This window comes from Silurus meridionalis, chromosome 12 (genome assembly GCF_014805685.1).
Source record: "Silurus meridionalis isolate SWU-2019-XX chromosome 12, ASM1480568v1, whole genome shotgun sequence".
NCBI lineage: Eukaryota > Metazoa > Chordata > Actinopteri > Siluriformes > Siluridae > Silurus > Silurus meridionalis.
Genome location: NC_060895.1, coordinates 4,911,689 through 4,927,826, shown reverse-complemented (window position 1 = coordinate 4,927,826; position 16,138 = coordinate 4,911,689). Strand labels below are relative to the sequence as shown.

Genomic DNA, 16,138 nt, shown 5'->3' with positions numbered 1-16,138 from the left:
GCTTTAGAACCTCTTTCTGACAGGAAAAGCACTTACCTCCATCAGGAAAGAGTGACCAGAACACCACACGATATCCTTTGAGGACTCCATTTAAGGTCATACGTGGAGGCTCTGCCCATGTAATCACTGCCTCATCCGATGTCACTGTGATGGCCCGCACATTCTGAGGTGGCTGGCTTGGCACTGAAAGTGAAAGAGATAAGTTAAGCACTTATAACATCATAGAATATGCTTTAGAGCTTTAGCTAGTATACTATATTGATATCCTACTATAAAAACTTATGTAAAAATGTATTTAAAAGTAGGTTAGGGAAAATTCAATTAAGCTTAATATTGACAACTATAAATCCAGTCTGAGGCAAAAAGCTAGTTAAAATTCAATTATTTAATCATTCTATTGAAAATACATTGATTTAGGGAGTAGTATGATAATTTATGTCAGTTCTCTGTATTTTCCAGCATTGTCTAAAATACCATTAAAATTCCAACCATAATACAATATTATTGCGTTTACAAAAACGCAAGTTATGTACTAAAATTATCATTAAATTCTACAAATTAAACAACTCTGGAATGTTCATCTGAATTCATCTTTTGTAATGGTCACTAACACTTTTGCCCGGATACATGGCAAATGTGGCCATGTTAAAGTGCCAAATAGTGCTCTTGAATGAACAAGGGTGCCATTGAGGTAAGACAGTGCATGTCTGTGTGTCTTTAGCTGGAAGAGCATGCATGACCACGAAGAACAGGATGAAAGGAGGTGAAATGAAGCTGGCTCGCCTCTATGAAGGAGCAGCTGCAGCTGGCACAGGAAGAGAGGGTGCAGGAAAAAAGAAAGAGAGTGAAAGAAAAGAAAGAGAAGGGTGAAGACAAACCACAGCATTTGCTTGAACAGGCTTTGGGACCTGACTGGACTTGACCCCTGAAGACTGCCACCACCAATTAGAGGACTGTGCTCACAATTCACAAGTTCAGCCCTCTCTAATTTTCAGTTTAATTCACAGTGTTCAATACTCTCTCACTGACAGCTTTAATAATCCAACCTTTTAAAGAAAAATATTTATGAGTGGAGACAGAGAAGAAGACTAATCTCAAATGTAACGAGATATTCCATATGATACAAATCATATAAATAAAATATACTGCAAGCAGTGACTTTTGTGGTCATCACAATTTGACCCTTGTCAAAACCCAGATCCAGAGAACTAACAGTTGACTCGCTGGCTATATAGTAAGCTATACATGTACTGAGCTCATTAATGTACCTCTCCTCACAATGTCCTCTCGCTATATATTTCATATTGTTGACTAAACAGTTGCATGTATTTTATACTAATTTAGTATGTTTTAGCAAAGCAGGTAAGAAACACCAACTTAAAATGTTATGCAATGTGTAAATAACAATTGACACTGGATGCTAACTAGAGCAGAATTCTAAAAAGACAGTAGTACTTTTCCTAGAACCACAGGCAGTGTTTTTATATCGTAACTCAGGTTCACCAGTTAATTTATGTACACCAGTGAAAGATCTTGGTGGGATAACTGAACGCAGTCTTTCATTTGGTGCTCATGTTGGTATTATCACTAGGCAGTCATTTTGTTATTTTAGAAATATTGCATGGTTTGCTCTAGATTGGACTATAGAAATTCCTTGTATTAGGTGCATAAGCAAGCTCCACAATGCAATAGCCAGAGTCCTCAGAGGCAATTGCATTACACCTAACTTATTATAAGTATAACTTCATTTTTTGTAAAATACTGCTAATCACTAAAAACTAAATGGTCCTGCATAGCAGTACTTGATAGAACCTTTCTGATCAACCATGCATGCTTCAATCTAAAGGTGCAGGCTCTTTAATAGTACCCAAATTAATAAACACTAAGGAAGGGACAGGTGTTTTTTCTAAAAACGCAACAGCTTCTGATTAATGTTCAGGAATACACCTTGAGCTCTTAAACCTTGGCTTGAGGACTAGCCTCATTTGTTTATTCAAGATATTTGTTCATTTATTCATTTCCTTTTCACGAAACTATGATTAACTATGATAAATGGACATTTGGTGCCACCCAGATGAGGATGGGTTCCCTCGTGTGTCTGGTTCCTCTCAGGCTTTCTTCCTTATACCATCTCAGGAAGTGTTTCCTTGATTCTGTCTTGATCGTTTAGAGTTGAAATCTAAATCTATATTAGATTATTCTTAAAGCTTTTTTTGTGGCATTTGACATAAGCAAACATTTTTAAAGATACAGAGAAGAAGTGGCCTTATATTTGTTTGTGGAATAATAATATCAGTCATGAGAATCAAAATCAAAAATCAAAATCACAGAAATTTAATTGAGGTGTTCCCAAATGGGGTTGTGACTCCACATATGTTTAGTTGATTTATAAGGGGTTGTGAAAGAAACCTTGCATTTGATCATTGTTTTAAGTAAGAAAGTATTAATAGAAATATTACTAATATATATGTGTTACTGAGAATTTCATTCAGTAAGACATTTTTTAATTAATAGGGTATATGTTTGTCATTTTCAATATCCAGAAATGTTGTAATTCTGACAATAAAATTGGACAAATTTCTCCTCCCTTTGTTAAACAAACTAGCACTGTGTCTTAAGTCACATATTATACAACTCTAGAATGTAAGTCTATTCTTTATAATTTATGTTTTTTTTTTTTTTACAAACATCTCATGCAGGCATAAGATTTACAGAAAAATCTAATTCTAACATAAGATATGCATTGCCCAAAAAGTGTAAGAACACATTTCAGACATGTAAATTTGTCTTTACCATCCTCTAGTGTGGTTGCATTGATCTCAGAACTGGATGGACCTGTTCCAGCACGATTGAAGGCTTGAACAACCACTCCATACTGGGCAAATTTCTTCAGGTTATCCAGTGTATACACCTCACTATCACCAGTCGCCTTCATCTCCACTATACTGTACTGGCCGTTACTGCCTGGCCCATTCTCTCTGTAGCCAATCTGATAGCCACGGATTACACCATTCTGGAGCTCCTTCTTGGGAGCCTGGAAAGATGAACAAAAGTTTTGTTTTCTATTATCTAAATGTATTAATTAGAATCTATTTTTATAGCATTAAGCCAAATTTGGCTCATGGTCATGTACCTTCCACGTAACACGAATGCTCTGTGATGTCATAGGCTGTAGAATGACGTCCATGGGTGGTCCATCAGGAGCTATGAAAGACCAAAATCAAATTGGTTTAAAAGATATCTGTACTGCACTGTATGTGTGTGTGTGTTTATGTTTGTGTGCCTGTTCATGTGTGTTTGTTTGTATGTGTGCGCTTGTACTTACATGCTTCCTCTGTGCTGATCGTGAGCTCTTTGCTGGCCTGACTACGGCCAATTTTGTTGTACGAGTACATACGAATGCTGTAGACAGAAGCCGGATGCAGCTCCACTATGTTGGCCTGGTTATTGGTTGGGGAAATTTTGCGGGTAGCATGCTTCAATTCCCATGGATCTATCAGAAGACCAGCACAGTAAAAATATATCATAATTTCCCCAAAATATCTGCATGAGCGTTATATATTTTTAGATGTAACACTGAAATGGTAGAAAAGTACATACCAGATTTGTTTTTGTATTCAATGTCGTAACTGGTAATGATGCTGTTCCCATCAAACCTCTGAGTCCATCTTAGGTTCATACTGCGATCTTTGACTTCACGCACTTCTAACTCCGGAGGATCAGGGGGCTCTATAAAATGGAAATTAAAATAAATAAATAACAGAAGTGAGGAAACAGGTAGGAAAGAGGACCAAAAGGGGTGGGGTGGGTGTTGTCAAAGCAAGAGGATATATTATTGATTTTGTGTCTCTAGATAAGGTGTATCATGTCAGACATGAATCTGGTCTTCATGGCTGATTGTCTTACCTTGCACCGTCAACTGGATGAGGCCACGACCCTCGCCATAGGAGTTGATTGCATGACATGAGAAGAACACAGAGTCACCACGCTCAGCTGGCTTCAGCTGCAGAGATGGAAAGAGAGAGTGAGAGAGAGGGAGAGAGAGAGAGAGAGAGAGAGAGAGAGAGAGAGAGAAAGAGAGAGAGAGAGAGAGAGAGAAATGGAGGGAGAGAAAAAACCAAAAAATTATATTAAAAAGAGAAAGAGAGAAAGGCTTACTGTAATGTTCTCTTTAGATGCATTCTTCTTATATTATCTAACAGCTATTGAAGGATTGTCAGATCTTTTTTCAGTACTCTAAATGATTAGAAAAAATAAAGTATAGGCTTTTGTGCCTAGTTTCTGCTGCCTTGTCATAATATAATGCCTTGTGCTTCCAGATAAGATTAGTGATCAATTCATTATAGGCATTGATTTTCAGATTATGCATATACAAGTGTCTCACCTTCAATGTGGAAATCACCTCATCACTCTTCTCGTTGGGGCTAGTGGTGATTGAGTAACGAGGGTTGCGGTCGGGGTCGATGACAGTGTCCCCACGTTCCCAGCGAATGATAATAGGGTACTCACCCCGGGCAGTGCAGTTTAGTTCTTTATTCTGTCCTTTTATAGCCATAGTTGTGTTAGGATGGGATGTGATCATGGCCGGAACTGGAGACAGTGGAGAAGGAAGCACATGAGAAAAATACCAGATACGGGGAAAGAAAAAAAAAGGAAAGTGATAGTAAGATTCACCTCGATCTAGAATGTTTATGTGGTTATTGCAGTGATTTTAAACTAAAACAATAACAAATTTTAGGCATCGCTACTTTGTCCTGTACACTTGCTTGCAAACACGTGTGCACACACACACACACACACACACACACACACACACACACACACACACACACACACACACTTTATTGATTAGACAGGATTCTGCTGTTTTGTTTTCATCAATTATTCATTCTGCCCTCTTTCTACTAAAGAAAACAAACTGAATTAAGGGCAACAGACGACAGGAACAGTTTAATCAATAACTCCAACACACCTTCAAAAAAAGAGAAGAAGGAAGAGAGAGTGAGAGAGAGAGAGAGAGAGAGAGAGAGAGAGAGAGAGTGAGTGAGTGAGAGAGAGAGAGAGAGAGAGAGAGAGAGAGAGAGAGAGAGAGAAAGCAAGTGAATACGTGTCCAAACTGCTGGATAAGAAAACAAATTGCTAATTTGAGAGGAAAGTGGCAAATAAAGGTAAATGATACAGACAAAGTGGCAGCATAAAAAAGATAAATGAACAAACTAAAACAAAAAATGTATACATTTTTTAATGACTTTGGACATTACACTACTAACATACTATACTATACATATGCCTTAGGCAGCTGTGTTAAAATGCTATTAAGGAAGAATTCCCTCTATAATAGAAGTATTAATTCTTTCAATCAATTAAAATAAAAAAGTAAAAGAATAGAAGAGAAATCAATCTAATCAATATCTGGTGCAACTTCACCTTAGTAGCAGATTTACTAACCTAGCTGTTGTTCAGTTTTAAGCATCCTATACAGCTGTTTCTGTTTCAGTTAATGACCGTGCTTCAGTCTACATATGAAATTGATAGGGCTGTCAATCAATTAAAATATTTAATTATGATTAATCGCATGATTGTCATGAGTTAACTCGTGATTAATTGCAACTTAATCACTCATTTTGTCTGTTCTAACTGTACCTTAAATTAATACTTTTTAAGTTTTTAATTCTCTAAACAACATTGTCATGGACAAATATGGATGATTTATGCAAATGTATGTTTATTATTAATGAAACCAAACTCAACATAAAACAAAAAGACAATATATTCTCATAAATGTTTTAAAGTAATTATAGTGTTTAAAATTATGTAAATCTTAAGGACACCAAACTTTTGCTGTGTTTCCACAAGAACAGTTTTAATTGCCTGATGTATGCATCATGGCGGATTTTGGTGCTTGATTTTGGTACACCTGACTCTGATCCTACAAAATTCCTGACTTAATACAAATGTACAAAGTGTGCAAGTGTAAGAATTGAAAGCCAAAGGGTGGCCACACAAAATATTAATTTGATTTAAAAAACATTTTTAAATTGATAAAAAAAATAAACAGCAAAATTAATAATGTATTTTATATTGAAACAACTTTTCAATATAGATTGACTTTAGATTGTAGTTTTGAATACTTTATGACCCAAGATGTGACAAAATTTTTCAGCTGTGATCCTTGGAGATTTTTTTTTAAAGCATAATTTGCATTAATTGGATACAACTAATAGTAAAAATATTAATATCAAAGTTTTTCTCTCTTCCAATTAATAGTAATAAACATTGTTCTCGGTTTACAGTAATAAACCGAGAACAATGTGGAACACTACATTCTGGGTACAATTGAGGTTGGAGCTTGGTATGACTTAAAATAAAAGAACACTACTCATGCCCAGGCTATCTGGTCACTATCCAATTCACTGGTCCAGCAACTCTTAGCCTGCAGTAACATCAGGAATATATGTACTGTACTTTCAGATCCGAGGCAACAAATGAAGTCCTACTGAAGAGCTTTTTAAGACTATCCTGATACCTTAACTTAGCCAGTTAAGTTTGCTAAGTTGCTGTTTCCAAGCCTTCTCACACTGAAACACATCGTGTCTCAAATCAGGTCTGAGGAATGGTTCATCACGATAGATCTGAGGGTCCGTTTGGCCTTGGACTCTCCCACTGCACTTTCACAAAGTGTGTGAATGCTGCTCTGGCTCCTCTTAGACTCTGAGGCATCCGCATACTACATTTTATTGATGACTGGTTGATATTATCTCGATCGGAGCACTTGTGATCAAGCATTGAAATGTCGTTCTCGCCCACATAAAGGAATTGGGGTAAAGACTAAACGGCAAGAAAAGTGTACTTTCTCCAGTAGAGAGAACCACTTATCTAACGAAGGCTCAGTTGTCTCCTTCTCAAGTCGAGTTGACCCTCACGGCCATCAAGAGTGTGAGAGAAGGCCAGTCACTCACTATAAAGCAGTTCCAAAGACTGCTGGGTCTGATGGCAGCTGCATCTAGGACATGGTTTATATCGGTAGAAGAATGCTGAGGATGGAGATTACAACTTTCATTTCCTTAAACAATGTAGAAAAACCCCTGAAGCTCTAATGATGAGAGAAAGTGATTAGTTGGGACTGGATTGTTTAAAAAAACATTGAATTTCACTCTAATCCTGCTTGGAGGCCATCTCATATTGTCCCAGTGTTCATAGAGTAGGTTACCGTATTGCAAGTTGTGACAGTTTTTCATCATCCTCCTACATGGGCATATAGATATCAATGTACACTACATTTTGACTCTTTCCACTGTAATGTGCAGCCTGCAAAACTGCTTACCTAAGTTCAAAAGAAAAAGTAATTCAGGAGAACTGCTAGAAGGTAGTCACATAGTCTCATAGTCCTCTGTGTAGATTTCCATTCTGTTCCTCCACTAATACTCATTCTCCAGCTTGAAGATCCTCTGCTTCTCATTTACAAGCTTATGGATCAGCTGGGTGTGGCCTATTTTTATTCAACCTAGTTTGACCAAGAACTATTATCAGATTCCCTTTATGGATCATGTTCTACAGCACCACAGGCATATGGCACTGCATATTTAGATTACATAACATTCACAACAATAGAGGTTAGGTTAGGTAACATGTGGCATAGGCAATGGCATATGTAACATTAGATGGTGACCTAAAGTTCTCAAGATGGGCAGAGTTCATGACAATCCTGGCAGAGTGTGTGACTAGTTTGATAGTGGTATGTTAGCTGGCCTTCCACTTAGGTCATGAGTACGTACAAGAGGCAGTCTTGAACAGTCGTGAGACAGTCCTTGTGCAAATTAATGCCCATTATGTCTTTTCTGTTTGAATAACCAGGTCAAATATGCCTATATTTTCTCAGCAGTTATTATTAGCTTCATCATTGCTGCAGTGAACTTTGCAGATCTGCAGTTGGCTGGTGACACCAGAGGTACCAGACACAATCTCCTTACCATCTTAACACCATGTAAAAAAGAGTTGAGACAGTACCTATGGCTAAAAGTTGGTCACAGATAGATTGCCAGCCTCTACTGGGTGGTTTGTTTATGTAGCACAAGGAATTGTTGTATAGAATCCACATCTTCAGAGAGGAGTTTTGAGGAACAAAAAGGGTAATCACTGTATTTGTTTGTTTTCTCGTTTCATCTGTCTGACAGTGAGCTCGTGTTGTGTATCTGAGCATGTAAGAGCACAGCAGGGCAAAGAAGGGCTGCTTATAGTTTAGAGTGACCTGGAAAGCTCCTGGTTCATTTGTGTTTTTTGTGTAATAATAATAATAATAATAATAATAATAATAATAATAATAATTAGTGGTTATATTTAATACACACAGTATATAATGTGTTTTATATTACACCTTTCACAGTGTTAATCATAGTAAAATGTTCTCTGACTCACTTTTGACTGTCAACATCATGCTCTTGCTAATATCTGAGCCCACACCATTGCTGGCCTGGCACAAATAGTAGCCCCGATCCTCCTCCAAAACATGTCTGATCAGCAGAGAACCATTGGGCATAATCTGGATGCGACCAGTCAGAGGAACTGGATGGTATTGCTGTGGGTTTCCAATACCTGGAAAATTACAAAATGGCAAATGTTATGGTCATAAAGAGGTATAATTATAAAATTGGCTAAAGAATCCAAGAAACAAAAGGTATAAACTAACCACTAATCAAATATAAAATATTGATTAAAATAATAAGACTTACAAATAAGTTTATTCAAGTGTATTGGTATTTTTAGCTATGCTATCACAGTCAGCTAGCCCTGTAAACATGTTGCAAGTATTTTAGTAACACAGTTAAACTGTCTTTGAGTTGCTGAGTAAATAAGGATAATTATGCTGCATTTGAGGTAAAATTGCATCTTGTATTTCGCTTCCAACAACGTTTATAGTGTACATAAAAGACACAAAATTGTGCCTTTTGCAAAATAATCTATGAAAAATAAAGCTATTACAACACATAACTACTGACAAGGCACCTTGAATGCAGCATACATCTATAGTTACAATGAATGTTTTGATTTCAGTGTAATGCAAGTCAATACCTTTGGCATGTTTCCACATGACTTTAGGAGGGGGGTAACCATCTACAGAGCAGTTCAAAACCCCAGACTTCCCATAGATCCCATCCTGATTATTAGGCTGAACTCGGAAACGAGGAGGGACTGAAAGACCCAAAACAGAATTTATCTGATGATGAAAATCTAATATAAGCAAAACATTACCTGATGCTCACATTTTAGAAAACATTATTTTTCACATACAATAGTGGAGATTGCTCAAGTACATCTTTTCAATCAGTGCTGCTGAAATTGAATATCCCAAACATACTTTTTCAGACATGCCTGTTAATGTCTTTTCTCTTTGATTAACCAGGTAAAATATGGCTAAATTTTCTCACCGGTTACTATTAGCTGCCTTTCAGAGCTGACAGTAGCTGCGTCATTGCTGGCGATGCAAGTGTAGTTGCCGTTGTGCTTCAGGGAAACTTTGGAGATCTGCAGTGAGCTCATGAACTCCTTGGTTTCAATGGTGACACCAGAGGTGCCAGACACAATCTCCTGACCATCTTTGCGCCATGTAATACGGATGGGCATGTCCCCAGACGAAACTACACAAGCTATGTACATCAGTTTACCAATTGATGTAGGGGGGAAGTCAAAAGGCTGAATGAGAGGGGGAACTAAGAAATTGATAGAGAAATGGAGAACAGAAAAAACAGAGGACAAGAAAAAGACAAGGTGATTTAGTATTTAGCGAAGAGGGTTTATATGTATATAAATCTGCAATGAAACACAAACCCTCACAACACTCGACTAACCCCCCAACCCAACTCATATACACATGCACTACCTCCCTCTCCCTCCAGACCATAATAGCTGCTCTAATTAGAGCCCAATTGGCATGGGGAATAATGGTGTTGCCATGGAAACCAAGGAAGGGGGGGTCCAACTGAAGACATCTGGGGGATTTAATCTGGGGCTCGTTAAAATTCAGTTAATTAAATCAGAGACATGACGAGACAAGCAGCACACTATACTATCTTCACACTGGAGTCAGTGTTCCCTTGTACTGACACACTAAGACACACAAACATGAATACAAAGACACATACACAATGTGGACCATGCAGTTCTAATGCCAAAATCTTTGTTAATAATTCTATATTCAAAAAGTATTTAATGTAGTAATCCCCATCTGATATTTTGATTTGCAGACCCTAGTGACATGATCTCAGGTATATTCTTCATACTTGCAGAATACAGTTTGGACTGCTAACCTTTGACAGTGACATAGACGGTCTGGCTGATAGAGAGCTGGGGTTGGATGAGTACACTGCACAGGTACGCTCCCTCATCCATTCCTTTCTGCACATCACTGAGCTTGAGTGTACCATTCTCATATACCACCTGCCGATGGTTGTCTGGCAACAGCATGCCATCTTTGTACCACTTGATGGAGTAGTATGGGTAGCCTATCACACGGCAATTGATGAAGGTGTTGCGCCCAGCCACGGCTGTAATATTGCGCATGGCCCTGATACTTGGGGCCCCTAAGAGAGAAAGAGGAAAATAACCAAAAACCAAATAGAAGTAAAGAATAATGAGATGTAGTGATGAAAATAGAGGCATTAAGGTAAATACAGGAAGAAAGTTGAGAAGCCAGGATAATATAGAGAAAACAATATGATGAAAGAATCACCAGAAAGAGTGAAGAAGAACAAATGAAGTACAAAAAAAACAAAAAAGGAATGACAATAAGAAAAAGATAAAAAGTACAGAAAGAAAATAAATAATAAAAAGTAGATAGGGTTAGATTACTCTGTCAGACCAAAATTAATATTTGTGCATCTCTTTGTTTGACAACAAATACATTTTATATACTATTTTATCTTTGCTGTGACAAATTGTACAAGCAAATTAAATTTGATGTAGGATGTAGATCGTTATACATCACATGTGTAATCATTTGTCAGTACAAATTCATTTAGCATCACAAAAAAGTATCCCAATTCTGGTGAGAACAGAGGCTTCCAGAAGGGTTCATCACTGATCACACCTGCTAACCAGGTAACATTTAAACATTATATCAATGCATTTTTTCACGGGGAAGGGTATGCGGAAACATTATCTTCTGAAAAACTCTGTTCTCATGATGCATTAGAATGGAAATGAAAAGACAGAAATGATGGACAAAGTATGGCACTGAGAAGGAAAAGGAGGAAAATTAAAGTCACAAAAAAGTGATAGTTGGAAGCACAGGGGGAATCGCAGTTTGTCTTAAAATGGTGGCTATGCATATGGAGATTTGCATATGAATGTTTTGTGTATACAAAGATTCTTGTCTTCTCTGCCCTTCTTTCTTGCTGTTTTTTGCCTTTCTGTCTCACTGCTCAGTGTTTTGAGCTTTGTCATAGCTCTGACAGTCAACCCCTGATGTATTATTCAACAAAAACTGTCGTACAGTATCCCTTCTCTCTCTCTCTCTCTCTCTCTCTCTCTCTCTCTCTGCAATGCACCCTCCTCTTATCCTTTTGTTTTTCTCTTCAAAAAATAAGAATTCATGAGCTCTCTTCAATCTTCATGAGCTCTCTTCATTCAATAATAATGGTCTATGCAGTCTTAAATGCTTTTGAAATGAGTATATCGAAAGCTTTGGGTTTGTTTCTGAGCGTACACAACTGCATTTAGTTGAAAATTCATATTTTACCGCCCCACAGTGGTGCCTGAGATGAGACTGGATGCCTGTAAAAATTTACAATAAGGGAATGTCTTTAGATCTTATTGTCAATCAAATGCTCCTACAAGGACAGCAATATTTGACAGTTTGATCCACATTGGATAGATAAGACATTTTGTATTTCAGCAACTAAGAGACAAAATGGTTTGTTTAGGTTTAGATGAATTTATTAATTCTCTCTCTCTCTCTCTCTCTCTCTCTCTCTCTGTGTGTGTGTGTGTGTGTGTGTGTGTGTGTGTGTGTGTGTGTGTGTGTGTGTGTGTTAGTGACACTGATTTAAGTACCAAATGTAATTTTCACTCAAGAAGAGAGATAACATCTCTTTAGAGTAGACAGATTTGTCACAACTAAGTACACAGAAAAAAGAAAACTAGAAAGATTTAAAGAGTAAAGATCTCTTCTATTAGGAGAAGTTTTGAACTTCCCTCTCTTCTCCTCTTCACTGATGTGGCACAACTACTCTATGACTGGCCGGAGAGCCTTTACCTGTATGCTGGCTCTTTTATGTTTCTGATGATAGATGCAAAAATTATATATACATATATGTAAGAATGTTTGCTAATTAAGGCTCAGAAAGAATGTTTTCAATAGAAAGACAATTGTGATATGTATGATATGTTTGTGCATAGGAACGAGTGCCATCAAGAGTTAAAAAAAAAAAAGTAAAGGACTGTACATATAAGACACAGAGTGTGTTGAAATCAGGTATGGTTTACTGCTCGAGGACCAAGACACACACCTTCCACAAACATTTACCCCCTCCCACAGCATCCAAGTAGGGAATGTATTAATCAAACTGAAGATTTTGGGACAGTTAAATGAGGAGTGGGTGGAAGGTTGAGCGATGGTAAAAGAAGGTTATGGGTTTTAAGCCACCCTCTAACAGCTGAGATTGAAAAGTAGACAGGCACCTCTTACGTTTATGCGCGCTTGGTACTCGGCGCTACCGGCCGAGTTGCGTGCAGCGCAGCGGTACACGCCCCCATCGCGGATCTGTGGGTTGCTGACGTTCACATGCGATACAGTGGATCCGTCCGAGAGCGTGTACTGGCTGGCCTGGTGCGCCGAGTCCCGAGCGATTGGCTCGTCATCCAGCGTCCAAGTGATGGTGGGAGGAGGGGCACCTTTGGCTGCACACATTAGGGAGAAGGGTTCTCGTGGTGCCACCACACGTTCACTAAAGGATGAGACAATCCTCGGTGTGCCATCTGCAGTTTAGAGGGAGGAACGCAAACAAAGTATGTTAAGAGAACCAAAACAAAGTGGAGGTGGTTATATAATAAGAAATGGACCCACTTAAAGACATTTACATTTTTTGCATTTGGTAGAGGCCCTAATCCAAATCAACTTACATCTCATGCTTACAACTAAGCAGCTATGGGGTTAAGGGCCCAGAAGTGGCCACTACCTGTGGCTGGGATTTGAACTCACAACCTTCTAATCCAAAGGCCAATGCCTTAACCAATGCTTGATTTGAACTTTTAAACATCTGGTAATTAGTCCACCTTAAGCCTCCTACATATAAAAATAATTGCCCCAAATTTCTTTATCATCCAGGCTTCATAGCAAACTCACCTTCCAGCAAAATAATGGAGAAATCCTGGGCAGTTTGACCCTTGCGGTAGCAAAGCACTGGTATGCACCTGAGTGTCTTTTTTGGGCAGCAGTGATGAACAGTGTCTCGTTGTTGGTGCCCTGAATGGAGAAGTGCTGGTCAGGAAGTACAGGCTCTGTGTTCCGAAACCAAGACACTGTAAAATGAGGGGAACCTTGAACAGCACACGACAGGATCACTGTACTGCTGATACCTGTCTTCAAGTTTTTAGGGGAGACAGTGACCCTTAGTGGCTCTGGGGAGAGAGGAGAGTAGAGAAGAGAGAAATGAAGATAAAGATAATTGTACAAAGAGGTTTATCCTAAATAGAAAATTGGCCCTAACTTTAATCCAGAGGTTTAGAACTTCTTGGTTAATTTAAAAAAGAAACTTGAAACAAATACATTAGAGTGGACTTATTCATTTTACATCTGGATAGACAATTGTAGACAATTATATGGGATATATTGGATTACTGTAATCTTATTTTTTATATTAAACCACAAATTTTAGTTTAGATAATAGATATCAAATAATCTATAAGATATCTATGTTTTAGATATCAAAATAAGCCATCATGACTCTTGTCATTAAGGCCATCTACGGTACATAAGATTTTTGTATTATGTCTAAATATTAAATACTTTCCTGTTATAAACCTGCTAGTAGTGGTGGTAAAAGTAATGTAAAAACATTTTCAGTTCACACAAGCATTTCCAGTCTCACAAAATACAGGTTCCACCATAAAAAACCCAGAAATGAATAGACAGATTAAGGAGGACAGAACCATGTGAGAAGAGAGGAAAAAGAAGAAGAAAATGTCAGTGAGCAATAAGGCAGCTGGTGTTATGTGCTAGGGGCTTAGTGTGTGACTGTGCAAGTGTTTGTGGCATCCTCATTGCTCGCCTTGTCATTGTGTGTGTGTGCACACTAGTTTGATCTGCCCACTGGCTAAATGTCCAAAAGTCCACCATACAGTTTTCTCCTCCCTTCCCAAACCCTATAACTGCCCCAAAACACACACACACACACACACACACACACACACACACACACACACACACACACACACACACACACCATAATTTCTTTCTTATGATTAGTACAAGGCTGTCATAGGCCATCCAGCCTGCCAGTACCATTTTGTTTACATTTCTCTCTGTCTCACTTGCTCCATCTTTCTTTTTTCCTTTATTTTCTTTCTGGTTAAAGGTAAGCCTGAAAGTCTTTATTTATTTATTTATTTATTTATTTATTTATTTATTTATTTATTTATTTTTTTAGATCCACTACTGTTTCTTAGATGCATTTGATTCTATTTGACTCCCTCTACTCAGGTTTGTATACCTGTCTTCTTCTTTCTCTATCCACTCACTTTAATTTCCTATTTATTTTCCTTTTTATTACTCCTTTTTTCCTTTTAGATTAGAGAGTCCACCACATCTTTCACCAGCTAATCTTTAAGTTGAATTGGTTATATAATAGGGATGGGATTACATTTAAATGCAAGTCAGAAACCCAGAAAGCCTGACCAGACAATTGATCAGAACAAAAACTAATAAAATAAAAAAAGAACTGGGCTCGTGTGTCAAAACATCCCAGTACATACAAAAAAAACATTAATATTTAACTACAAATTGTTGAACACACTGATGTTAAAAAACAAACAAAACAAATTTAGAGAAATATCCATACATTCTGCATTTACAAATACAATTTAATAAAAGAGCTTTTAAAAGGAATTAGCTAAATCGAAATTCTTAATCTCTGAATATTATTAATATATGTATAAATATTTGTAGACATCTGACCCTTATAACCACATATATGAGCCTTCCCCAAATTGTTACCATAAAAGTTGAAGCACATTGTATCGAATGCTTTGCTTGCATACTGTAGAATACAGGGGTCTAATCATGTTTCCGCATTACATAAAGCCTACAATGGGGGATTCAATTCAGTTTAATACTTCAATTCAATTCAATTCAACTTATTGTTATTGTCATTATACATATACATACATATACATATATATAGTTAAACTTGCTCCTGAGGCTCCAGTGACCACTGTTCCTGCCCCTCTCCCCTCCGTGGATCTTCCCACTTCGTCCAGGCCTGCCTCTGGATAGTGTTCTCTTCGACTGGAGGCCACTCTGTGCAGCTTGGGACGGTTTCTCATCAACACCTTGGGTGGTTCCATGAAATTCCGGAGTAAGAACGGGCGCTTTGAGGATGGACTGGACTGTAGTTAATGTCAACAGTCTCCTACACTGACTCAGGATACAGTTCGCTTCTGATCATCATCACTGTACCCCGCAACATTGTATATCTGCTTCATATGGACATTCGGTGCAACCCAGATGAGGATGGGTTCCCTCTTGAGTCTGGTTCCTCTCAAGGTTTTTTCCTTATGCCATCTCTGAGAGTTTTTTCTTGCCACAGTTGCTCATCAGGGACAAACGTACTTACAAAGAACATATTTACTTTTAATCACCACATTATCTGTGTAAAGCTGCTTTGAGACAATGTTCATTGTTAAAAGCGCTATACAAATAAAAATGAATTGAATTGGATTGAATATACAGGATGTGTGCAATTTAACAAAATTTTGTTTAGCTAACCACAATTACACATTTATTGTGATGAAAAATGAAAATTCCCCACATTTACATTCTAAAATCTAATGAAAAGACCAGAAAAGTGGAGGTTATTATGTTAAAACCCGTGGCCAAATGATGTATACAGATATTTATGAGGTATCCAGCAGCATACTCGGAGCA

At 37.7% G+C, this 16,138-nt stretch overlaps 1 protein-coding gene and 1 long non-coding RNA gene across 2 annotated transcripts in view; one reads left to right on the top strand and one right to left on the bottom strand.

Annotated features, from left to right (window-relative positions):
- Positions 1-16,138, bottom strand: part of LOC124394616 (Down syndrome cell adhesion molecule-like protein 1 homolog) — a 108,650-nt gene that overhangs the window by 28,037 nt on the left and 64,475 nt on the right. Inside the window, 14 exon segments of the mRNA XM_046862974.1 lie at positions 37-183; positions 2,794-3,034; positions 3,134-3,204; positions 3,326-3,493; positions 3,601-3,729; positions 3,907-4,003; positions 4,385-4,590; positions 8,416-8,592; positions 9,070-9,189; positions 9,426-9,707; positions 10,305-10,577; positions 12,676-12,972; positions 13,340-13,387; positions 13,390-13,614. Coding sequence (XP_046718930.1) covers positions 37-183; positions 2,794-3,034; positions 3,134-3,204; positions 3,326-3,493; positions 3,601-3,729; positions 3,907-4,003; positions 4,385-4,590; positions 8,416-8,592; positions 9,070-9,189; positions 9,426-9,707; positions 10,305-10,577; positions 12,676-12,972; positions 13,340-13,387; positions 13,390-13,614 — 2,481 coding nt within the window.
- LOC124394618 lies at positions 10,344-14,842 on the top strand. The gene is made up of 3 exons (XR_006927529.1): positions 10,344-10,368; positions 14,643-14,695; positions 14,783-14,842. It is a non-coding gene; the product is annotated as an uncharacterized LOC124394618 (long non-coding RNA).